Source organism: Apteryx rowi, unplaced genomic scaffold (genome assembly GCF_003343035.1).
Source record: "Apteryx rowi isolate R43461 unplaced genomic scaffold, aptRow1 scaffold_692, whole genome shotgun sequence".
Lineage (NCBI taxonomy): Eukaryota > Metazoa > Chordata > Aves > Apterygiformes > Apterygidae > Apteryx > Apteryx rowi.
Genome location: NW_020450974.1, coordinates 107306 through 133987, shown reverse-complemented (window position 1 = coordinate 133987; position 26682 = coordinate 107306). Strand labels below are relative to the sequence as shown.

The 26682-nt window shown below is 35.9% G+C and overlaps 2 protein-coding genes across 11 annotated transcripts in view; both read left to right on the top strand.

The window, feature by feature from the left end:
* The window catches only part of EXOC1 (exocyst complex component 1), a 32643-nt gene extending 10775 nt beyond the window's left edge, over positions 1-21868 (top strand). For 3 of the 7 annotated variants that reach the window (XM_026086401.1, XM_026086403.1, XM_026086408.1), the window contains 14 exons: positions 214-346; positions 534-643; positions 1173-1220; positions 5310-5459; positions 6858-6963; positions 10383-10427; positions 11603-11766; positions 13517-13627; positions 14106-14182; positions 14664-14892; positions 16051-16234; positions 18827-19026; positions 20184-20378; positions 21188-21868. In XM_026086401.1, the coding sequence (XP_025942186.1) occupies positions 214-346; positions 534-643; positions 1173-1220; positions 5310-5459; positions 6858-6963; positions 10383-10427; positions 11603-11766; positions 13517-13627; positions 14106-14182; positions 14664-14892; positions 16051-16234; positions 18827-19026; positions 20184-20378; positions 21188-21340 (1905 nt within the window). In that variant the 3' untranslated portion in view covers positions 21341-21868. Of the gene's footprint in view, positions 1-213; positions 347-533; positions 644-1172; positions 1221-5309; positions 5460-6857; positions 6964-10382; positions 10428-11602; positions 11767-13516; positions 13628-14105; positions 14183-14663; positions 14893-16050; positions 16249-18826; positions 19027-20183; positions 20379-21187 lie in introns of those variants that run through there. The other 4 variants (XM_026086405.1, XM_026086404.1, XM_026086406.1 and 1 more) reach the window with 4 other exon arrangements.
* Positions 21869-21995: 127 nt separating this feature from the next.
* Positions 21996-26682, top strand: part of CEP135 (centrosomal protein 135) — a 43397-nt gene continuing 38710 nt past the window's right edge. For all 4 annotated transcript variants that reach the window (XM_026086428.1, XM_026086427.1, XM_026086429.1 and 1 more), the window contains exon 1: positions 21996-22091. The gene's annotated coding sequence lies outside the window, so the exon portion shown is untranslated. The remainder of the gene's footprint in view (positions 22092-26682) is intronic.

Genomic DNA, 26682 nt, shown 5'->3' with positions numbered 1-26682 from the left:
GTTCACGTTAAAGTCGTTTGTTGTCACCCTCTTTAGCAACCACGTATGAAGTCTGTTTAAAATCAATTTGTTTCTCTGTTTTGTTCTTTCATTAACTTATGTAAGTTTTTATGATAATGGAATTATATTTATCATTCTTTGTTTAGCAGAATAGCATAAAGCTAAACTCAACCTGCTTTTGGCTTATAGATAGTACTATCTATTATTTTGTAGAATCATATGGACTTGGCTAAAGGTCATATAAAGGCCCTTCAGGAGGGAGATCTGACATCATCTCGAGGCATTGAGGCCTGCACTAATGCAGCAGATGCCCTTCTGCAGTGTATGAATGTAGCTCTTCGTCCAGGTAATGGTTTTGTTAGACTATAGTCTAACACATGGAATTTATTATGGTAGTGTCTTTATTGTAAATTCCTTTCCAACTAATCTTAGATGTTGTTTCTGTACGCTGAGGGAGTTGTCACCTGTGGTCCCTTCTGTTCCCACATATGTTATATAGTTTGTACTCTGGGGTTCTTTTTGTTTGCTTTTAGGACATGATATGCTTCATGCAGTCAAAGAGCAACAACAGCGATTTATTGACTTGCGTGAACAATTTGCACGGAGGCTTGCCAGTCATCTGAACAGCGTATTTGTTCAACAGGTATTAACTTACTACTTTATTTGAATTTTCAGTCACAGACTTTTTCTGAAAAGAAGAATGCTCTAACTGAAATTGGACATGTTCTTTGGTACAAGCAGTAAGTGAATGGACTGCTAGAGGCACTTCAGGTGGAGAGATTACTAAATATACCAAACTGTAGTGACCATAGAAATAATCTTATGTTTACCAAAAAAAAAAATCAAACCCAAACCTCTGTAGTAGGTTTGATATCTGCACTAAGCACACCTCTGAGATATTTAAGGATTTATTTTAGCTGTAAGGCTTAATTAGTTGAGGAATAAAGGTTAAATTTTAAAGGTTTAGGAGGCTGAGAACACCAGAGTTCTTGCTGTCTGCACTTCAACAGCCATAAAAAAAGAATCATTCAAAGTAAAACTGTTAAACCTTGGTTTTGAGCCTTAATTTGAAATACTCAGAAATCACTGTCCTGAGATTTGTTTCCAGAGGATGGATGTCTTTAAGCATCTTTTTGTTTTTTGTTTTTTTTTCTTTTTTTATCTCCAATTAGTTTACTCAGACCCTACTTCAACTCTATAACAGGTCCTACTATCTTTCAGTGAGTACATCAGGTTTGATACAAGCTTTTGTAACTAACTTTTTTTTTTTTTTAAGCTTGCCTTATCTAACTAGCAGCTGTATCTTTGACTTTACAAATAAGAAATTTATCCTTACTATTTGTGGAGCATCAGATTTATGCCCCTTCTCCCTTTCAGTATTTGCATCGGCTCTCAAGCTTTGTTTATCTGTGTGTTAGATAACATTCGTCTGATCTCTGGAGTTTGCTAAGAGATGATGCAGCACTGAGATGTATGGAGAAAACATATATTCAGGAAACTATAATATTTGTACAACTGTACGGATATTACAATTACATGTAATTGTAATAATAGTTGTAAATAGAAAGGTAATTCAGTTTCTATACATATTAGTGCAGTCAAAGGTTTTGTGGTTTTTAATGTATTTGTCTTTGTGCAGAAAATGGAGCAGAATTATGCCAGGTGATTGTATAGAAAATTGCATTTGAGAGTGCAAGTGTGGCTCTTTATGGCAGGGATAATTGTTTTCTACATTTTCTTCATTTTACAGAAGAATTCCAGTTCTACAGCATGCTAAAATTTTGGTCTTTAGCTTCTTTTCTTAAGAAAGCATGTTTCTCCTGCTGCTTCTCATTTTTGAAAAACTGGGCATAGCCAATCTGTCAGGGCCTCAAAATGAGCAAGGAGAAAATTAAATGATGAGAAATTATTATTACTGTGTAATACTAAATATATTAGATGAAATATCTTTAAGAAGGCTTTTCAGTGCTATTGAGAATGAGTGACTTTATCATTTTACCTTTTTATCTAAAAACTTTTTTGAATCCTGGTAGTAATAGTGGTCTTGTTATCTTTCACATAAATGCCCTCTGAAAAGTTTTGGCCAGCTATTAGCCACCAGATATTAATCATCAGGTTAAAATATTGCATCACTGCAAGTTCAAGCAGGAGCTGATAGTCTGCAAGAAATGAGCCTCTGTATTAAATTTTTTGCAAAAAAAAAAAAAATTTGTTTACCTCATTTTGAGCTATAGATTTAAGTGTTGCAGATGCAACAGATTTGTGCATTATCTTACAAAAATGACATTGCTTTGTTAGTCAGATGAATGGAATGTAACCATTTCTCAGTCCCACATTATTGAAAAGTCTAACAGGAACGTTTTCTGTTACCTTTAACATCTGAAGAGTTGCATATTTGTTTAGAATGTTTCTTTAAAAAAAATGAAAGCCCTTCAGGAGAAATCTAAAGCAGGCAAAGGTTTCTAAATTAGAAAAGGTGAATGTGAAAGCAGCTGCCTAGACGTCTTCGTGTTAATGCAGGCAACGTGTTCTGGTTCAGAACTCGTTAGATAAAACAACAAAGTTCCATTGTGCTTTTTTTTTCTTCAGCTTAAATATATTAGCTTGAAAGTGTGAGCTTGATCTTTTTATTTATTTGAGTTTGTTTGCTTTTAAAAAAAAAGCTGTGATTCAAACTACTGTCATAAAATATTAGGGTGTTTCATCTCTTCTACATAAAAATGAGAACAAATTTCTAAAATTTTAAACAGAAACACAACTTTGGATTGCAGCTCACTGAAGTGTGAAATTATCTTCAGTAAACTGTTACTAACAGTTAACATAGTTGTCTTTATTGTGTCCTAATAGTATTTCATTAACTTGCAAAAATGTATCTGTAATTTTAAAGTTGTGTTTTTTCCCCACAACCAGGTTCAACATTCAATTAAAATGCAACACTAAGCTTTCTGCCTTTGGAACAGTGCAATGAAATAGTTGAATAACAAACTTGCAGCATCCTTTGGTAACAGTTAAAGTTATACAGAATAGAGAGAGGAAGCCTGGGTTTTTTGATGGGGAAGGTACAGTTAGACCAGAAGCATTTCATCTTGGAATAGACTTAAATTTTATGTAATTTAGACTAGGACAACCAGAATGATTATTACTGTGGAGAAGTTGGCTTGGAAAGAGGCATAGACTGGGAAGGGACTCTTCATATGTAGTTTTATGAAGAATGTAAATACCAAGCAAAGAATTACTTTAATAAAATAACATGCATAAAAAGTCAGATGAAAGAAGCAAGAAATTTGGCTGTATAGTAGAGTATTTCCTAGCAGTAACATTAGCTAGTCTTTGGACTGACTTAACAAAGGAAGTTGTGGAAGCTGTCAGGTAAATTATTTTAAACTATAATGCACTTAAACATGAAAGGGTATACTGTAGGAATAAGTGTTGCATGCTAGGGGTTAGAAGAGAGAACCACAAATGGTTGCTATATCTAGTTTCAATAAAGCCTATCAAAGACATGTTGAAAATATTGTTATACTTCAAACACTCACTTGTAACAAAGATAACTATCACTGTTAATTTACTACATTGTAACTCTGTGCTTCTTTCTCTTGTGTCTGCTTCTAATCAATTTTTATGTATAGATGCATGCCAAGAAGTACACACAGTATGATCTCAGCGATTACATGTGCTATATATTCAGCAGCTACTGCTGGATTCTAATTCCAAGTTATATGTTGCAATTATGCTTTAAAAAGTTAGCTTTTTGTTGGATTCAAACTACAATATTTCAGTTTGTTTTAGAAGGGAAATTAACTTATCGGTAAGTGCGAGCCTTCCTGGTTGTCTGTGAGAATAAATAAATGAAGTCCTCTAGGACTTCTTTGTCTTTACTATGGGCTTATAGTGGTCCATTTGTGTCTCATTTATCTATGTCATTAATAAGAGAGCAGGACTTAAAATAAGCATGTGTTGAGGTTGGATATGAAAGTATTCCAGCTTTATGTAGAAGCTGGCTTTTTTTGCATTGCATTACCTAGTTAGTAAAGGTTAGTCTTTATAATGAATAGTAAGTCTCATATGCTTAAAAAAAAAACAAAAACAAAAACAAAAAAACTATAACTGCCTTGTCGATACCGTTAGGGCTTTTTTAATCAAAGAATCTGACTAGTGCTCAATACAATAGAGAAGAGCGAGTCAAAGTCACTTATTTTTGACTCTGTGATCCAAACTGGCAGCTGTTACAACTTAAAGAAGTGCAAAGGCAGCTTTAAAACTATCTTTGTGTTCTGCCTACTTGTTGTATCTAAGCCTAAGTGTCCAGGAATGCCATCTCTGTTAGGGGATATTGGCACTTGTTTGACCTTTTTAAATTGCCTGCATATTCTACTACAGGGACTAAGGATTATTTAAGGCGGGTTTTTGTGCTGTTGTGGCACAAGCTAATACTTAAGATCAAGTTCTGTTGCTGTATTTGTTATAAGCCAGGTAATAAATGCTTAATGGATAACGTTAAAGCCGTTTCAACATTAAACCCCTCTCCTGTGCTTTAACATTGAGCTAATAGTTTGTGTTCTGCTACCTCACTGAACTGTGGTGTCATCTCACTTGTCTCCTGGTTTGCCCAGGAAGCTTGCAGGTTCAAGCAGCTGAAAGCTTAAAAAGCCAGATCTTAAGTTGTTATGGAATACAAAGCAATCTTTGCTTAGAGGATTACTGTTTTTTCAGAAGATCCCCTGGAGAAAAGGAAGGAGGAACATAAAGCTAGTAACTTGCTTTTAAAGGATTGGTTTATGCTGCATGTCCTAATCTGCTTAACTCCAGTAAATGTTTACTGAGCATGTGTGAACTGGTGTTTTCAAAGGTCAAAAGAAGCAGCTTTAAAAAGAAGTAGCTATGTGGCTTTTTTTTTTTAATGCGAAAACTAATGTAATATTCCTTTACATTGTTCAGAAACAGTTGAATTCTTCTTATTAGACCTTCAGTCTTGCACTCTCATGCAAAAAGTGCCCAACTGACTTCTCTTGAAGGCAAAGTTATAAGCAGTTGGGGTCTTAAAATGAGCAAGCTTACTAAGGTGCATTAGCTGCTGCAGCTATATCGTCTTAGTGTCTGTTATGATAATATCTAGAGACCCAAGTTGGAAAGATAGATATTACAGTGGGGATCTGAAGTTGAGGTGATTTTTAATTTTACACAAGATACTTTTAATGCTTTTCTGTTTGTCTGAATGGGATGCTGTCAATGTTTTAAGTTATTCAGAAAATCTCTAGTGTATCTGTATAGTGCTTCCAGATTTATTTTTAGTACTTTCTTTTGTTAAGGGTCACGATCAGAGTTCCACACTTGCCCAGCACTCTGTTGAATTGACATTACCCAATCATCATCCATTTCACAGAGATTTACTTCGTTATGCTAAACTGATGGAGTGGCTCAAGAACACAGACTATGGAAAATATGAAGGTCTAACAAAGGTATGTGAAATGCTCAGATGCTTCTAGAGAATTTACATAATATATTCTTTTTACAAAAGTCAAAAGAATTGCCTATGTATGTGTGCGTTTTTCTTAAATATTCCTTCGTGTTAAATGTAATTCACTGCCTTCCTTTTCCTGTTCCTCTTTGGAATAGGAAGCTTCACTTTGGTATTTGTTGCATTCCATATTATTTTTCAGGTTCCTATATGTCTTTGTTCTGAAGCATCATACAATATTAATCTCAATATTTATGTAAAACAGTTTGCCATTTTACGATCTAGTAAGAATAATAATAAAGCTATTTTCATATTGATCTATTTAGTTTTAGTTTTAGTTCAATAGACCTCTAAAGCTTTTGATATTCTCAAATGAAATAGAAACATTTTGGCCTTGTATTTGTGTAATTTTTAATCATGTTGCTTAAAACTGACTTGAAGTGAAAAAATGATTACAGATGTACAGAAATTCTTCAAATAGAAGTCAGAGGAAAGTTAGTCCTTAACAGCAAGTTGTCTTTTATTAAAGTACTATCATTCAATCTTAGTTTAAATTGTGGAAGTTTTAAATTAGACTCCTAAATGGCTTTGAAATAGTTGTCTTTTGCTTTCAGTGCAAGTCAAATGTTCATTGAACAGCTAACATCTTTGTCTTTAAATAAAATAAAATTAAATTAACAGATTTATAGATTATATGTGTTAGGTAACAGAATTCTGAAGAAAATAGAAACAAAAAATTCTCATGGACAGACCACCTCAAGTAAAAAAAAAATTAAACCTTTTTAGTAAAATCTAAAAACACATAATCTTAAAACTTTTTTCAGCTGTTGTGCCTCTTATCTTCTGAAATTTGAGCTTATTTTCAGCAATGTTTCAAACAAAAATGAATTTGCAATTCACTGAATCTTGTAGTAGGCACGCAGAGTTTGTGCCTTCCAGACTTTTCTGGTTTTTGGTTTTCCTAGTGGTGGAGTTTAATTAGGGAAGACACATACGCAAGAGGATGTATAGGAATGGTATCTTATTTGTTTTTCTGGCATAGTAATAGTCTACTAGAAGAGACTAGGGAGAATAGTGCTGAATTCTCTCCATTCTACCTTGGATTAAGTTCTGCTCCACCACCACTAACTCTACTGTATGCACCAGTGTGTATGTATTTCCTTATGGAGGGGAAATAGCACTTTTTGATTCATTTCTCCATGAACTCTCCAGCAAAATGGGTATCAGCTACTTAAATATCATGAATATATRTTTGTGTGTATATATGTCCAAAGCAGTTTATTTTGTACATTTTATTTTCATGCTGCTTTTTAAAAATGAGTAGTATGTATACCCAACCGTTAACTAACTTGTCGTGTGTATAACCAACTGTTAACTAACTTTCAATTTTTCATTTAAGAATTACATGGATTATTTATCACGACTATATGAAAGAGAAATAAAAGATTTCTTTGAAGTTGCCAAGATCAAGATGACAGGCACAACCAAAGAAGGAAAAAAGTTTGGTAAGCTTCCAGGAGGCATATATCTTCCTTTATTTTGTATGTGAATAATAATAAAAAAAAAATACTCATCACAGCTTCTAGAGCCAAAACTGTAATGCTGTCCTGTGCCTAAGCTGGAAATTGGCTGTTTGGCAAGGTAGGAGGTGGATGGAAAATATGGCTAGCAAAACTTCTGACTTCACCAAGGTCAAGGTAGCACAATGGAAATCTTGTGAAATTGGGCAAGATCAGAAGATAAGATATGATTTGTCAGATTTATAATCTACTCTCAATTTTTAATGAACTACTCTATTTTATTTCTGGATTAAATTTGAAAGATAACTCTTCTAGTTAAAGTAAGCTTTGGAAGCATCCATATGTGTTCTTCTGCTATTTCTGCTTTTAATAAGATTTCTGGTGGATTTTGAAAAGGCTAGTTTTAATGTTAATTCTACCAGAGGAAACCTGTGTATTCTGTTGTTTTTTTAGTGGGATTTACATATGTAGTCTAGGACTAGAAATCATGCTTGATTAACTTGTAGGTCTTTCCACTTGGGGAAGAATGAGCATGGAAGTGAAGTGATTCTAAAAGTAACCTGGACACTTAGCAAACAGCAGTGATATAGGTGCATTTATATATTAGGTATTCTATATTTTAAAGTACATTTTCAAAATTTGTTTGCTTAAGATGTCTATATTTGCCAAAGTTGACTAGCTTGTAAATCCTAAATTCAGAAGTGAAGTGCAGGTTGGACTAGTAAGTTCTGTCAAGCCTATTTTGGGTCTTGAGCTGATACTTTGAAGACTTGTCGTAGAGAGCAGAAAAAAGTAATGAGAGAAAGAAAGCAAGACAGTGGTGAGACTTGACCAGGGCAGGATGGGGAGGAGAGTTGGAAAGAAAAGCCTTGGCAAGCTGTTGGCCATGGAGAGCAAGTGGTGCCATAGTGTGTCATGGTCACAACAGTTAGCTTTTCAAGACTTATAAAATTATCTCATTCCAAGAACAAAAAATTTTAATATAAATTTATTTCTAAAACACTGTCTTGCAACATCTCTTGTGATTTGCGTTTGTGAGGAGACAGTTATACTTGACTTCTGTAAGTGTCTTGAAGTGCTGCCAATTTAGAGAAAGGTTATTTAACTCACCAGCCTTCACCTTGAAGGTTTCTGTTGTATATTTGGGTAAACTTCAAGTATGTTTAAAACTTGCACAAAACAGAGTCCAGCAGTAGAGTAACAAAAGAATTTTTTTTTTACCAGTTCTCTTGATTTTGATTACTTTTGCAACAGGTTACACTTTCATAAGCATACAAAAAAGTATGTTTTTGTTTGAGTCTCTCTGGTGACTGCTTGACATGGAAAACTTGACCTGAGTGTTCAGTCCTCCAAAAATTGGTAGTCATCAGTCTCTAAATAAAGCCAAAATTGTAAGCTGTATCCAGTGGGGGACTCTGCCAGGATTATTAATGTTATGGTTAGTAAACTTTAAATAATGATTATTAATGGCTGCATATTTGAGGCCACAAGCAAATTTGGCAATGAATTAGATCACCTTCTTACAGAAAACTTCTCTCCTCAGTACTTGTCCTGTTCTTAATGGCACCATTTGCAAAGCTGGAAAACAAACTCTGCATGTTTTAAGAAGGGGGAAAAAAAAAACAAAAACAAACAAAAAAAAACAGTTAAATGAATATGGATTCATTTCAACATTTAAATATCAAATGATGTGTTTATTTTGTAACAGCTTATAGTGTGTAATTTGTAAGGCTTATACATTGAAGGTAGTGATCATAACATTCCTAGTTGCACACTACTTCATTAATTCAAAATGTATCACTTCTTAATAGTACACTTAAGGAATAGCATTAGGTGTATAATGCTCCAGTTGTACTCCGACACTAAAGACGACCTGATTTCAAGCTGCCTTGGTGTGTGTTCTTGCCTTTTTTCTTTTCTTTTATTTATTTTTTTCTTTTCTTTTTTGTGTGCTTTGGGAATAGCACTGCTATTTGAATGCCTCAAATGCAGAGGGGATGCTGGGAGAATTATTCTGGCATTCTATGTTAGTGCAAGGTTCTCTGTCTGCGTTTTTATGGCAAAAATATTCTGGGTCATGAGCATTCACACTTGTCCTAGTCTTTGTTGTTTTTTCTTCTGATGAAGCCAAGACTTTGATGCTTAAATACCATAAAATCAAATGTGGGAAAGAGTGCTACTATTGTTACATGGTCATATGATGTGGCTTCTCAAATGCAATATTCACTGTGGCTCCTCTGATTGTTGGGGGCCTGAACTTTGCGTGCATCTCTCTGCATTCTGTAATGTAGTCCCATGTGCTTGGGAATTGGGGACTGTGAAGAACTGGGACTGATGCATGACAGATGCATGTGCTACATATACCAGCCTTAAAACTTGATTAAAAAAAAATAAATAAAGCTTGGCTGGAATTAAATTTGAGTTTGACATTAAAATTGTCAGTGGTGTTGTCTGCTTGAGAACATCTGGTATTTAAGACATGTTTGTGGCATTTAGAAGTATTTACTTATCCTATTACAGTAGGTCTTGCTTGCTTGCTCCATTTTGGGGGGCTTGAAGCATCCATCCTCATCAAGATCCTCTTAATACCATGTATTGCTTTTAGTGTATGTATGCAAATGCCTTTTACTGGTTAGGGAGTCTCTATTTACTACAAATGTGAGAACATTTTTATCATGCCCATTTACTCTGAATTTCAGATTGAAGTCCACTTGAGGAAACTGTTTTATTCTGCACAGACAATCAAAAATATAAAACATAATTTTTTTACTAAAAACTTACTGTTTTCATCCTCTCTGAATCTGCAATCATTAATTTTTGATGCAGCATGAATAACAAAGGTATATTATCTGTGCAAGCATCCAAGTTGCTAACAACAGAAAAACACAACAGGCTGGCCAGTTTTATTAGAGATAAGTTAAAAAATGATTTTGCAATATTGGTGGGCTCATTTAATTAAAGGAGGTGGAAGATATCTCTGACTCAGTACAAAATTACATAAATACATTTCATTTCTTTGTTTAGTGTCCATAGAACAGTTGATCTTGGAAACTGAGTCTTTTGCAATATTAATGCTAACAAATAAAGTAAGTTAATGGGCTTCTCTGTTTGGGAGAACTTAAAAATAAATGTTACTAAAGGATGTTCTTTTTCTTTGAACAAACCATACAAGGAAAAGTAAAGTTTAATACTTAGGCTTAATTTGTTTTCCATGTAGTTTAGACACTGAATTTCTAGAGTAGTACCTCTCCAACTAAATGTGTTTGCAATGTAGTTACTTGCTGCTTATAGTTCTCTGCATGTTTCTTTCCAGTTAGAGCTTAACTTGCATCTTGTGCATGGTTTGTGCAAACTGCATTTTAACTTGTCTTTGTCTTTGATGCTTGCAACCTAATCCATCCCAGCTACACTGCCTCGAAAAGAAAGTGCTGTCAAACAGGAAACTGAGAGTGAGTATAACTAGTTGCATTAGTTGTATTGTCAATGCATGTGTATCAATGTGAAGATGTAGTGCTGCATCATGGAACACTTACCTAACATTAAAGCAGTCTGTACAGAATGAAATAAACATTAGCAGAATCATTGTTTTTGTAAGGCAAGAATGAAGTGCAACTGAAATTGTTCAACATAAAAGTTGGATAAGACAAGGTTTTCAGGTAAAGGTACCATCTGCTTTTCCCGTGCTACTAATTGATCTAATAGAAGTTTGTACCTGAAAGTTTGTCTTAGCTTTCCAACTTTTCCAGTAGGTTGAGGTAATATCTTTTATTAGACCTATAAACTTTGTCTTGTCTGTGTCCCTAGACCATGATAGCTAGGAGAGGATATCAACAGGGCAATTAAATGAAATGTTACAGGATTGCTTTTAAGTTCCTTCACAGTTGAAATTTGAGAAGTTTACTTGTGGATCAAATATTGATGATACCTTGTTTTTGTTACTAGTTTTTTCTACCCTGTTCCAACATTTCCAGAATTCCAGAAAACAAATGTTCCTCACCACTAAGGGAAGGCCCTGGAATATCAGGGAGAAACATCTTGGTGTTCATTATGATCAAAGGGAGGAGGGAGCATCAGCATACAGTAGAATATACTTGGTGTTACAGATCAGGAAAAATAGCTAGGGTAAACTATGTAGGCAAAAGGATCTAAAAGTTGAAAGATCAAGTTCAAGAAAAGATGGAAAGTGCTTGTGTGTACATAAGGCTTCTTAATTTCTTCCCTTTGTAGATTAATTCTCATGCTTATTGGCAGTCTTTGCCCAAACTGCATTCACAAGGATCAAAACTGGTCTTTGCTTCCAAGTTTTCAAGGAGACTATCTATCCCAGTGTTTCTTATACCTGACAGTTATGTTCCTTTTATACTTTTTCCATAACTTACAATGAAGGCTTTTATAGCTACATTGTACTTAACTTTGAAACTTGCTGAAGTATTTCAGTTACCTTGGTATGAAAAAATGTGTTTATAGCAAAAGTATTTGCAGCTTAGATGAAAGTTCAGTTAATTGTTTGATTTTAATGTAGGACTGTTAGCAACTCATCTCAGGCATTCTGTAACAGATCTGTTCTTCTCAAGTATTTTATTCTACCTTTGCTTCCCTCTCTCACAGTCTCTTTATTTCATAGGTCTCCATGGAAGTTCTGGAAAACTGACTGGGTCTACTTCTAGCCTAAATAAACTCTCTGTTCAGAGTTCAGGAAACCGTAGGTCTCAGTCATCCTCACTGTTGGATATGGGAAACATGTCTGCCTCTGATCTTGATGTGGCTGATAGAACAAAATTTGATAAGGTAAAGCAGAAATGCTATATAGAATTTCCTCTTAGTTTTGTATTATAACTTCATGTGTAGTTTAAAAATGTGTACCGTATAGGAACATTTATCATAGTTCATTTTAAATCCAAAGCATGACAATGTTTTAAATTCCATATGCTATGCACATCTAATAAAGGCAGTTTCTAAGAAATACATAGATCAGATTATTATTCTCTGTGATTATAAAAGATGGTATCTAGTTAATTTGTAAGCTTGGCTTGATATGTAAAGATATCAAACATTAAAAAATGGTGAAGAAAATTTAAGCCCAATATATATTTTTAATCAAGTTTTTTAATCAAATAGAAGTTGCACTGATTGATTCTTGAACCAACACAAGCGTTCATGAGTTCTATCACATTTTGTCAGTATGTAAGCAAAAGTGAAAGGTAAGAAGGCATAACCATTTTTATCCAGGAACTGAGCATGGCCCTAAAATTTTATTTATACTGATTTCACATCAGTCTTCATCAAGGTGGTCTGCTTTAACCAGTGACACCAAATTATTGCTGGAGTGTCCTTGGTATCCATTTAAAAAGGTAACCTTTGAAGGTGTCAGTACTTCTCATTTCTTGTGGAATTAACATCTAAGTGTGGGAAAAGGGCTATTCTCAGGATAGGAGATAAAAATAATTTACTTTTTCTCTATTGAATTATTTGATGGAAGAGTATTTTTCTTTTGCCTTCCCCAAATTCTTGCTAGCTTTCTGGGAGGAGGAAATATTATATGCCTATAATAATCTAACTAAGTTAATACGCACTGGCTGCTTCAGTAATAATGTATGCAGAATTAAAATGATAGCTTTTTAAAACAATTTTATACCAAAGATTAAGTGTTCTGCTATTTTTTCTCACCTTATTTTGACTTTTATTCCACCCATTTGGGGAATTTAAGAGTGACTGAAGCATACAGAGTTGTCAGCTATTGAGCTGACCTAGTAATTTGTTCAAAAAATTTTTTTTTCCTGGGGAATTTTCAGTAGTGTGAATTTACTACTTTGTCAGAATGTTTTATTTATGTAAATTACTGTATGTTTTAATCCTTAAATACTTGCAGAGAAAATATATTGTAGTGTGTAAAGATGATAAAGGTAGATCAGAACTATTTGTCTAATACTTGATTTGCAATACGAGTAATTCATATTAGTAAATTATAATGAATTATTGCCAAAATACTTACTGTTCAATTTTAGATTAAATCTAAAAATCATGATGAATATTTTTATTTCAGTATGAAACTTGCTGTTCGTTTCTAAAGATGTAATTTACAATATTTTTCTGTAGAGCAGTTATCTTCTACATGCATAGCTCCCCCATTTTTCTTCCCTGGGGCTTTTTACCTCCTCTCAGCAACTTAGGAGAAAATAGGGTGGTTGAACCCATGACTTACTATTGAAATGCTAATGTATCTGCAACAGCATAAAAGTCCTTCCTCAGGCTGAGATTGAAAAACTTCTACTAATTGTGGAAAAATGTTTTTTGTTCTTTTCTTTTTCATCTTCCCTTATTTTATATGGATGAAAAGGAACTATGTTTAAGATGCAGGCAACATTTATAAAGGTAAAAATGTGAGTTATTTCCGTTTCTGTCAAGTAGAAATCAGCCTTCTAACGTTTACTGAAGATGGGAAGTATAAAAATCATGTGCAACGAACAGTTAAAAAAATGAGTATTTTTAACTGTTCCAACTATTCAATATATTGATGTAATATTTGTCTGTCTTTTAGATTTTTGAACAAGTATTAAGTGAGCTAGAGCCTCTGTGTCTGGCAGAACAGGACTTCATTAGTAAATTTTTCAAACTACAGCAACACCAGAGCATCCCTGGAACAGCAATGGTATGGCGCTCTCAGTTCTGTCACTAAGTCAAAAACATTGAATAGGCCTAGCAAGAGGGATGGATAACTTCTGAATTAATTTGGCAGTTATGTGAAACAGGCAGTCACTAATTCATGTTCTCTGTTAGCTGGCAGAATCTTTATTTCTGGCCAGCCAATTCAAAATATATTAAAGGAGGACTGACGTTTTTTGCCATGGGCTTGTTTCCTCGTAAAGCCAGGCTAAGCCTACTATGTCATGATGTTATGTAGGAAGGAAATGGGAGGTAATTGTTTGTAATACTGCATTGTGGGGAACATGGCCAGAATTCTTCTGCCAGAACCTTGCAAACTGTTGTATTTCCTTCTTTTGGAGGAAAGAAAAAAAAAAAAAAAGCTGATAATTACATTATTGTTTTTCTCAGACGTACTTGTCAGTTAAGTACAGAATTTGAGCCAATCTTTCACCTTCCTGTGTATACATTCCTTGTTCTTACAGAGTGAAGCAGAGGAAATGGATGGAGGAACTTTATCTCGTTCATATACTTCTGGTGGTCCTCAAACTATATCATCTGAGTATGTGTTGATGTTGTTTATTTTTAGTTCTTAAGCCTAAGCATGAATTTCTCTGAAGTATCTCTTTTTCTTCATAATGATGCATTGTTTCCTTCAGTGAAAATGAATAATGAACTCTAAATTTGTAACTAGGCATTGAATGTGTCAATAAATTTTGAATTTTTAATATATAGGAGGAATGCTTCTGAATATAGTAGAAAAAAAATTTTAATACTCTAATAGTTTGCAAAGTGAAAGGAAACAAGACTTTGTTACCATGCAAAATATGCTTAGCAAAACTCTAAATTTGCATGTGGCAGCCTCCACACAGAAAACAATTTTCAGAGTACTTTATATCTGTGACTTTCAGTTTTTCATTCTGAAAACCCTGATAACTGTTAAATGCAAATGCAATAAATGTGTCCTAAAAATATGTATCGAAGAAGGCTGTAAAATAGCCTACTAAACTGTCAGAGTAATACTTTTATATATTTTTTAATAGGAAGGACATGATCCGACAAATGATGACAAAAATATTTCGCTGTATTGAACCTGAGCTGAATAATCTTATTGCACTGGGGGACAAGATTGATAGCTTTAATTCCCTTTATATGCTAGTTAAGATGAGCCATCATGTATGGACAGCACAAAATGTGGACCCAGCTTCCTTTCTCAGCACAACACTTGGAAATGTTTTGGTGACTGTCAAAAGAAACTTTGATAAATGCATTGTAAGTTCTTTTAGTTATTCTGATTAATCTGACTAAAACACTATAGGAAGCCTGTTCCTATTCAGTTAGATTTTTGCCTTTCCTTATAGTTGGATTTTGCTTTTAAATTAAAGTGAAAATGAGTGACTTTATTGCCATATATTGGCCCCACTTTCAAAAGAAATTTAAGTAACTGGTGGTTGTTTCTCTTCCCTCTCCATTCCAGTTTTCTTGAATGCTTAACTATTTATAAGAAATAAGACTACTCGTTCTCAGAATTTCACTGCTGTGAGTTAGCTGACCTATTTATTTACTTATTTATTTAAATTTGTAATTTTATTAAAATTACTGAGGCAAGTCAAGTAAAATACAGCTCTCTGGCTTTTTGACTTAATAAATAACCAAAACCTCCTAATCTTACGCTCACAGGGGAAAAGCAAAATCCTTATAATATGCCAAATAGACATCTTGTCAACATATTTATTTCTCTCTCATTGAAGAAGAAGCTGATAGAGATAAAATGGCAAATCTTCTGGTAGTAAGAAAGGCAGCTCCTACTGTTGGAAATTTGCTTTTCCTAATACAATATGCCCATAGCATGAAATACGGCAAGTTTAATGAAAACATGTTTGCTGGTATAACTGCTAATTTTTTTTGTTATGAACATAATTTGAGTCTAAGCCAATATAATAATACTGATCAAGATACTTTAAGCAGTAAACTGGTCATGAATGAAGCTGACTTTTTCTTGGATAATACTCAAATAAGATTTCAGTAGGAGATTAAAGAAACTTCTTCTAGCAAAAGGAATCTGTTTGCTTGGTTGAATCAGAAAAGTTCCATGTTAGATTATCAGAATGCAAGTCCAAGTGTCATTTGCTTCTGGTGAGCATGTTTATTTAAATACCCAGTAAAGGAAGAAAATTTTGCTCGCTTCCTTTATATACTTCCCCAATGTCCTTTTTTCTTTTTTCTTTTTTTTTCTCTCATAACAAACTTTTTTGGGTTAAAAATGGAGAAAGACCTCAGTAGAGATACATCTTAAAAGATAAAATGATTTCCCTGTTTCAATAAAAGTCAGTTTTTCAGTATGTCTAAAATTTTTTTTTTCCCTTATTGTGACGTGGTCTGAAGTCATATATTGGAGACTAACTTCTTTGTTTTTGTTTTAAATTTAAGAGTAACCAAATGAAACAGATGGATGAAGTAAAAATTTCAAAGAAGAGTAAAGTCGGGATCCTTTCATTTGTTGCTGAATTTGAAGAGTTTGCAGGCCTTGCTGAATCAATTTTCAAAAATGCAGAGCGCCGAGGAGATCTAGATAAAGCCTATATAAAACTTATTAGAGCTGTTTTTGTCAGCGGTAGGTCTTTTGAGGTGGTTATGCTTAAAAGTGATTCTTTTCTTTGACCTGTTTATAATTTTTCTCCAGTTAACAGATACTGTTATTTTTGAAGGCTCTGTACTCTTTTTCACAAACTCTGTGAACAACATTGTACTGAAATTTTTGGAATCTCATCATCAGTAGGAAAGCACGTGTAAACTTATTTGATTTTTTTTTTTAAAGCAAAGGATTAGATATTCCGTTTTTGCGAACCTGAAAAGTAATTTTCAATTATGACAAGAATCTGTACTCAATATGTATGGTCAGACTTGCAATGCTTTTTCTTCATTTTTATTACTAACTTCAGCTACTAAGCCTTTTTCTTTAAAAATAATATTCCTGCTATTTTATTGCTATTTTATGCAGAGAAAGCACTAAAGGTTTCAGCTGACTACTGAGAATTAAGTTAAACAATAATGGTATGAGAGAGAGAATGCCAAGTAAGTAGAGCGGGGATTCCTAGCTTAGAAGATGCATTTCACTGAGGAATGTGTATGTGAGGAGTGTGGAGCAGACTTCCTACCAGCTTCCTTTCCCTTGTTAGTCAGACACCACTGCCTTGTTTTGGCTCTATTACCTTCCCTGAAGTTGGCCAGGACTCTGGAGGAAGAGAGAAGATGGCAGCAGCACTACAAGTCCGACCTTAAATGGTTTCCTGTCTTTTCTTCCCCAGCATGGCCTAGTTGAGGAGCTGAATCGGGATGGGATCCCTGGCATGTGGATCTAGTGCCGTTCATCTTCATAACCCTTGAAGGGAGCCCATCCAGGCCTACTGCAGCCTTTGAATTCTGGCTATCAATCTGCCCCTTTCTTTGCAGATTAGGTCCTTTGTGTCCCAACCTGTCACAGCAGTGTCCTTCTCCAGCCTTCCCCATTTTCCTCATTATACTGTAGAAAACTGGCAACAAAACCCTCATTTAGCCATTTTATTATAAAAAAAGAAAAAAAGGGGAGGGGAAATAAGTCAGTAAATCCTGGAATATTGTTCCCTAGACTTGGAGTGGGAGAGTTTTTTAGAATTGGGGGGGAAAAAAAGGGGGGTGGGCAGGGGGGAAGGAAATCTCTCCGTGCTGGTTTACCTGCCTACTTTAGAACAGCTCCATCTATGGCACTTCCCAGCCAGTGAGACATACCTCTCTTTTAGAGGAAGAGGACAAAGTAGCGTCAATGAAGCTCGTCTGAGAAACTGTAGCACGGTGGTTCTGAACATATTATGCAATACCGAGGAGATATCACTTCATAGTACAGAAGACTAGAGTCCATATAGAGTCAGCAGTAGCATCCTAGCTAATAGGACAGTGGATTTTAAAAATGTTTTAATGTTATTTGATTGCACCTGAAATTGCCGTCCTTAAGAAGGTACGGTTCAAGCGATAAAACTAAACAAACACAAGAGACAGGCAAAACTATACAATGGTAGAGTAACTAGTGCAGCAAGAATTCAGAAATGATATTTTAAAAGGGATTTGAGATGGAAGATGCGAGTCAGACATAAAAGGAAAAAACAAAGCCTGTTTTGGATTAGTACAGAGCTAACTTTGAGAACAAGGTATTATGATGAGGGGAAAGAAAGAAATAAAGAATGAAAATGAAACAAAGTCAAACTGATGTATAAAATCAGTGCAAGCAGGAAATTCCATTTAATGCAGTAGGATATTTAATTTACAAGTAATGTTGAAACAGAAAGATGTAGTACTTAAGGTTGAATGAAGAAAAGATAAGACCAAAATTGGCAGTAGCAGATTTTTCCGAATGACATTTCAGTGATCTGACTGAAATGGTCAGCTCTGTTCATTGATACTGTGGTGCCCAGGAAGGTGTGCCATAAATGATCCTTTTCATGGAAGGCATCCTATTTGTTAGGCTTGGCAAAATGGCTAATGGATGAGTGCGCATAGAGACTTACCTGCATTCATCATGGCTGACGCCATCCTCTTCCAGTTTGCATTTAGGTACAGTAAGGGAGCAATAAGGTGGAATTTCTTGTCTGCCCTGAACTTGTTTGAAAGTAATAGACCATATGCATGTCTATCCATTTTCATTATCAAATTTGAGTAATGAAAGTAATTTTGACCACAAAATTAATAAGATAAGCAAAAATTGCTGAAGAGAAACTGGGGAAGTAAATTTAAAACAAAACAAAACCCTTGTTACTGAAGATTTTTCCTCTAAGAAAGAGGGGAAAGAGGCGTTTTGTTTTGTTTTTTTTATATAGTTGTCATGTGAAATTTTTAAAGGCTAATAAAAGCATACTTGTAAGCCTCCACAAAATGCTTGATAACTTCTCAGTTACGTAAATGACTATGTAGTGACTATTTTGTATCTGTTCATAAGTGACTTTTGATAAACAAATTCCATAGTCTTAGAACTAGTACATGTATGTTGCTTCTCTTGAAGTCTCTCAAATATTCACTTATTTAACAATAGTTATGGCAATCATATAAATGGTTGTTTTCAACATAAAAGTCCAAATTTCTTCCTGCAATATTATTGTTCTTTTTTTTCTTTTTTCTTAAAATTTGTCTGTCCTTCAGGTATTTTAAGCTTCTGTGTTTTGTTTTTCTCTTCTAGTTGAGAAAGTGGCAAATGAAAGCCAGAAAACACCAAGGGATGTGGTCATGATGGAGAACTTCCATCATATTTTTGCAACACTTTCTCGCTTGAAAATTTCTTGCCTTGAGTCTGAGAAAAAAGAAGCCAAGCAGAAATATACTGATCATCTTCAGTCTTATGTAATCTACTCACTTGGACAGCCTCTTGAGAAATTAAATGCAAGTATATTCTGGTTTAGCTTGATACATTTGAATGATGCAGAGCAAGCAAACTCTCTTAAGTGTTCACTTTGTAAGGTCTGATCTTTTTACTCATTGCATATATCATAGTGCCTATCTTATTATTTTAGACTTAAGCATGACTGTTGGTACTCTAACTCTCCCCTCACTACTTCTTCCCTCAAAACCAGTTAAGACATTTAGGCCTGTTGGTTAATCAGTACTGTCCATTGCCATGAAAAACTTGGTTATTTTCTTCCAAGACTACTATCCTCATGACTAATCAGGAGCTTTGCGATGTCTTTCTCCACCTCAACTGCAGAGAAAATTACTGGTTTGGGGGATTTTTTTTTTAAACATTCAACAATAATCATTGCTATAACTCTCATAAGAAAGTCCTACATGTCCTATGTTTAGCTAATTGTTAAACCAAATGCTGACTGAGCTTTAGCCTCAAAATACTTCAGTTCTGCCCACTGAAAGCTCCCCAGTGTTAATTGCTTTTTTTCTATAAGAATTTCAGCCTGCTACTGCTTTCAGCCACTCATTTTCTGAGAGACGGACAAACTGAGGGAAAAAAAAAGTCTAAGATGTATTCTCTTTTTGTGAATTAAATAGCTTATTACTGCTTCCAACCTCAGTTGATGCTGTGGCTTTACACAGATGTTCATTGGCATACTTCCCTCTGTTTTTAAACATAAATTGAGCTACCTGCTGGGGGAAGGTGAGAAAAGGCAGCAATTAGGAATAAATACTGCTGCTGTATAATTATGGTGTAAGTAGAGAATTTTCTATTCAAATGAATAGTCCAAGTTCCTGCCTTAAAGATCCAGCGCTTTCCTAGGCTGTGATCTCATTAATTGAGGAGTTTGAGAAAGATTCAGTATTGGTTATAAGGTTGCAAAGAAAAGCTTGATTACTTCTAGAAATGGTTAATTTTAGTTTTACATTGGTACTTATGGAGCAACGTATCAGTGAGCTGAGCTCTGATGTTTATGGCTGAGCAATGCTACCTTACTTGATTAAAAAGAAAAATGGAGGGAACACACAGGAACCATATTGTCGAGCAGAAGCAAGATAGGCCATCAGACAAACACATGCATAGTTATATTTAATGTCTATCAGAAATCTAAACTAATTAATACCATTATTATTAGCATTTTTTTGAAGGTGTTGAAGCTCGTGTGGCTCAAGGTATACGTGAAGAAGAAGTAAGTTATCAACTGGCTTTCAATAAACAAGAGCTTCGTAAAGTTATAAAGGAATATCCTGGTAAGGAAGTGAAGAAGGGATTGGATAATCTCTACAAGAAGGTAGACAAACATCTCTGTGAAGAAGAAAACTTACTTCAGGTAAACTAAATCATGGTTTACAAAGAATAATCTGAACCTCTTATAATATTTGCACAAACTTTATTACTGCTTTTGCATATGTATTTTGTAGGACATGTCTAGCTTCAGAGTAATTCTGAAAAACACTGTTTTGAGCTGGACTTCCTATAATCCCATGCTGATTCTATTTAACAGATTGATTTTTAACTATGATGGTAAAGAGAGAGTGGTCACAAAGAAACTTCCCTTATGATTCCCCAATTGTCCATTAATGGGTGATTTCTATTTCTGGAACATGCTGAAAGAGGAGAGAACCAGGTTTAAATGAACTACTAATCTGATTCGGAAATTTAGCTGCTACTCTATAGCAGCATATACTTTCAATTAAATCTCTTCTGTTAGTGTATTGTGTAATATTTTTACAATATTCTGTAAATTCTCTTACTGGTTCATGACTTAAGCACTTGTTAAAGGCTTTTTAAAGCCTTACTGTGAATTAGTAACACTGTTCTGGTTTTCTTTTTTTTTCTTTAACAATACAATACAGCTTCTTTTAGGGAAAATCCCCTCATCCTTTCCTGTTTTCTACTTTGAAGTGTAAATTTAGTAGGAGTGATGTAAACTTTTAAGACCTTAAAAGAAACCCAATGGGTAAAAACTAATTTTTGCTAATGATACAACTYGGTTTACTGTACCTTGATGTTGGCAAGCTTTACCTTTCAAATATCACCTTCACTGTACTAAGACTCAATTAAGGAGCCAGTGTCTTGCAGCTTACATTCTGTGCTTTGTGCCAGTTGGTGTTTTCTAAAGTTTGCTTTCTTTGGCAGGTTGTATGGCATTCTATGCAAGATGAGTTTATACGTCAGTACAAGCACTTTGAAGGGCTGATAGCTCGCTGCTATCCTGGATCAGGAATTACTATGGAATTCACTATACAGGATATCTTAGACTACTGCTCCAGCATTGCACAGTCTCACTAACTTCTGCAAGGGGAAAGAAAAGCTAACAAAGTTTGTGCCTGTATGTAAGGGAATCAAACACTACAAATGCAATTTGTTTTAAAAGGTGGAAATCTGTGTATATGTATAATTAATTGTCCTATGTCAAGTCACACTCTTATTTCAAATGTCTTTCAGTGTGAAATGAAACCTTCAGTACCTGGTTGCTCTCCTACTGGGTTGAAGTACTGTTTGAAAGCATTAATTCTGTGAAACACTCTGGATCTATTTTTCCCCTCCCCTAATGTTCAGATACTTTTATTTATAATCCCTTTTTCTTGCTAAAAGCAACTAGCACTAACTTCCTAGTACAGTAAAATGATACTACTCTCTTCACTAATACTTTGCTTCTTGGAAATTATGTAAGCATTAAAGACTACCAAATTTCTTTCCTTCCTCATTCTATAATGTATGGATGTGGAAGTTGTGCAATGGGAATACTGAATTCATGTTCAAAGACATAATGCGACCATGGTTGTATTTCTTAATTAAACTGTGTTCATCATATTCTTTTCCTCTGTGGAGTGTCAACTGTTAATTTTTTGCGTTTCTGAAGTACTGCCATTGTTTTGTCTCTGAGGACCGAAGTAGAATTACTTAATTTCACAACAATTCTTTTTCTCCCTTTTAGTAAGTATTGGCTAAATATCAGTATAGCCCTACCTTCATGTAACCCCTTCTTTCTTGGACTTCAGCTGCCTGTGATGCAAGGCCTAGTTTTGATATGGCACAGGTGAGTAAGCATGGCTCAGACATCTGAGGAAACTGCTAAGTTGTGAGATACAACTGATAGAGCAAAGACTCTTTGAGGGTCTTGTGGTGAGCTAAACTTGTAGCTCATTAAATCCTAGCTATTTTTTATTAATATTTTGTCCTTCAAGTGTCTCTACATGTGACAAAAAGTGCCCAAAGCAACCCCAAGGGGCGGGGGGGGGGGATTAACCCTTAGGAGAAATTCCCTTAAACTGGTACAGAGAGGGGGAAAGGGGACTACCTGTCAATTCTATACCAAGTTAGTTGTAGGCACCTCAGAATGGACTGAGAATGGTAAGAGCTCAGGTGTAGTTGCAGTGCTTGTGGGGTAAGCAAGCCTGCAGGTCACAACAGGAGCCATTTCTGAAATTAAAACTTGCATAGTGTCAGAGGTACTTAAAGGAGAAGAGAGTATACTGTTTTTTAATGCTTTGTGAACGGACCACCTTGAACAAAAGAGCCTGTCAATGCTGCAGCTGGCCGAAGCTTATCACATCTCTTCTGTCGGCCGTGCCTGTCTCAGGTTGCAGGGATCTGCCCTAGGCTCAGCCCCCGGCTTGGCTTTGCAGCCTCCCTTGCTCCAGGGCGGGGGAAATGCCCGCTAAGCTTTCGGGGAGGCGACTTCAGGAAAATGGCTGCTACCGCCTCAGACCGCCCGCAGGAGCCGCCCCGCCCCTCCCCGCGGCACGAGGGCTGCCGGGAGCGCGAGCGGCGCGGGAAGGGGCGGTGGTTGGCGCGGCCGGGCGCGGGCCCCGTTGCCGAGGTGACGGGGCGGAAGCGGCTGCTGCTCCGCGCGCCATTTTCAAACCGCCGGTCCGGCCTGGGCGGCTGCGCTGGAGCCTGCGGAGCGGGAGAGCCAGCCTGGGTGAGCGCTGCGAGGGAGCGGCGGGCGGGCGGACATGGCTCCTCGCGGCCCTGTCGGGGCGGGCTGTCAAGTCGGGGAAGGAGGGAGCTGCCGGTGGGTCCGCGTCTCCTCGCGGGCGGCGCTCAGCGGTCGCCTCGGGCTTCTGTAGCCCCAGCAGCGGCCGCTGTTGCAGCCCGGAGGGTAGCGTTGTGCTGGGCCGCTTCCGTGCGTCCTTCCCCTGACGCCGGGGAGAGCCGTTTAGCACGAGCTCCAGGTCTACGCAGCGGGCCCTCGTCTCCTCCCCTTCCCCGCCCGGAGCAGTGTCTCTGCCGAGGCCCCACTGAAACGTCTCAGCTACTGCATAGTGGTTTGCTCTGGGAGAATATGCTTTTAACGGAGTGTCTGGTGAGACCGACAGGGAGGGAGGGTGAGAAAAATAAAAATAAACCTATTTCAAAGGGGATAGGCCTTCTGTAGGTGTAGATTGTGGTTGCTGAGAGGTTTTCCATACAGTTTGGGGAGATTATGCTATAATGTAAACTTACAGTTTTTAGTGACTCTTCAAAGAAATCTGTTTTCGTAGAACAAAAGCTGTCTTTCTATTAGCAAGTTGGTGACACTTCAGAGTAGGCATAGTGCCTGAATATCTTTGTCAGAAGTGTTTTCCCAGCAAACCAACTTGCAAGCAGATTGTGCCAAAACAACAAATGCAGATTTACTCAGGGTACCTTGAAAATGCCATTACAACAACTGCCCTTCACAATACAGCCATGGATCCTGTATATGAATGTAATAGACTATAGTAAGCTTAGTCCACTAGGTGACTTTTTTATATGGGTGGAAAAAAAACCAAAAAAACTACCTCTTTATAGCAAAATGAGCTACACAATAATTCCAGGACAGAAACAGATGCTTTGTGAACATCTTTCACAAAACAAATGCCTCCAGCTCTGCTGCTCAGATCTCATGAATGAAAAATGAATTTGGTGTTTTCCAGAGATGATGCTGGAAACTCCAGTTTGTAATTCTCTTTGTTAATGTTATGGACTCTGTAAAGAAACTCTTTTCATGGCATATTAATATGGTAATTTCCTTCCATGGTTGATGAAGTAGTCTTAATTTCCTTTCCTGTAGGTTAATGATCATATTATCTCTTCTACTGCAAAGATCCATCTTTGTTGTCCTTTTTATTATTATATTTTCTAATTGATAACGCAAGTGTTACATTTGGAACAGCCTTAACCTGTATTCACCTTGAGGTTTGCTGCATTGTTTTCAGACTGGCAGGAGGCCTTGACTGCACTAAAGCTTGTGTTTCTCATCTAAAATGTTTAGATGTTTCTCATCTAAAATGGAAATTGTATTTTCTTCCTAGGAGTGGTAATGTACCTGAAATATATAGATATTGGATGATGTGAGCTATTTATGTGGTTAATGTAGCCTTTCTCATGTGGGAAATACCATATTGAAACAAAGTTGTTCGAGTACATCTCAGCAAAATTGTGGACAAATCTAATAGGTTCAACATGTTCTGAGTCATGTCAACAAGGCAATCATGGCAGAAAGACTCACAAGACTATTAAATTTCTTTAAAGACAACAATGTTCTGGGTTGACCTGACTGGGTAAGAATAATTCAGTTGAGGGAGAACACTTGAATTTACAGAAAGCTTTTGAGAAGGTTCTTTACCAAAGCCTTTAGGAAAATGTATCTTTTTTGGATTTGGAGAAAAAAATTTGTGCTGTAAAACACTGGTAAGTGATCTGAAGAATGACTTACACAAAAGGGACAAAAGGGACAAAAGTTTGCTCATTATATGGAATCGTTAAGAGCTGTCCAAAAAGTTGCAGAAGAATATTACAGGACTAACTGATAAAATGGGAGTTAAGGGTCAGTGTTGATAAATACAAATCATGAGCTCTAGGGTGGCTGTTGTCACTCAGAAAAAGAGATGTTAGAATCGTTAGCAATAGAGAATGCTACAGCAAATATCTTTATGGCTGCTGTATAAATCCTTGGTGCAGCCACATTTCAAAAACAAGGTGCTCAGAGCTGCTCTCAGTCTCAGAAAAGGCACAGAAAGGGGTGACAAGGATAATCAACTATATGCAATGCTTTTGCACAAACTACCACAAAATTTTGGAAAATAAATTACTGAGGAGGATATCCCTCCTAAATATAATATACCATCATGAATGACTGAGAATATGACTAAGTAACAATTATTTAGTATGTCTTACAATAATTACAAAAAAAAGTCTCCCCATGAATTTATCATATGGCAAGTTTAAAACAAAAGGCTGTACTTTTCCAGATGTACAGTTTAAATCAAGAATTCATTGCCATCAGATATTTGGATATAAGCATGCTAAAGACTCTAAAAACAGTTAGACATGGAAGCAGGGTCTGTCAGGCTGTATTAATATAATGATTTAGGTGGAACTTCAGACTCACAAAGTCCCTACACTATAAGGTTATAGAAAAATAAGATAATTAAGAGGAAGTTTTACCTCACATTTATTTATGTTTTATACTTTCACTGTCGTTACCATCAGAGATGCAGGGTATTGGGCCAGACAGATCTTAGTTTCTACTGAATCAGTACAGCAGTTCTTCTATTTGCTTTATATCTCAAGAAAGCCATGTTTTCCTGATGGAGAAGTTACTAGATGCTTTTTGATGTGATAATACAAATTCATCTTTTTAACTGATACGATTCTTAAGGAGAGAATGTGCTCAGGAGTTATTAGCTTATTTCTCTAGTAAGTAATATAAGATGGATTCCTGAGATTAGATCTAGACATAGTAACGCAATCACTCCTTTTTTGAACTCAACATAAAGAATCCTCAAYATGAATGCAGAAATACCAAAGTCATCACTTACAGCTTTCCCTTCAGCTGCCAAAGGAGAATGAAGGGCATTTAGAAGAATGACTTAATATTGTCCATTACTGGTTTGCAAAAGGAAATGTTCCTCCTCCTTCAACCAACCCAGTACAATATGTAAGGAATTGTTCTCCATGCTGTTGCCCCTTAATATCTCAACATCCTGAACCTCCTCAAATGAGTATTTTGGTAGTCTCTGGAATAGATGCTGTGCTCACAGGAGTGGTGCTTTTCTCTCATCTGTTGAGCAGTGCCTGGCATCCATAGTCCTGCTGCTAGACCTATTTGTATTGTTTTGATACAATTAGATGAAATCTTCCTTTCCAGCTTCAGACATGAGAGAAACTTCTTTGTTTTCTAACTTTATTATTAATAAATAATTTCATTTTAAATATTTGCATAATTTTTTTCTCATTCTGTTTTAAAATCTGGGAGATTACGAAACAGCATGGTTTAAATAACAAATGATATTCTTTCACCTGTATATGAGATGTAAACAATGCTTCTTCTGATTAGTAGTTTGGCTGCCGAGGTCTTCTGCATAAAGAGCAGGTTAATACTGCAACTCCTGAAGAAACATGAGGGAAATGTTTTACATAAATAATTAGTTTACTAAAATATTACTAACTGTTGAGGAGATATGTATTCACATATCTGAGAAACATCAGCTTTAGTATTCCATTACATTTCTCATTGTGTAGCTAAATCCCAAAAGACATAATGATGTGAAAACGCTTCCTCCCTCAAATATATCTGGCAAAAATAAAATTCTCCTCTGGATTCAGGTACAGTAGTGCTGATTTGGACCCTTTTAGACCATGTTAATGATAAAAAATAATCA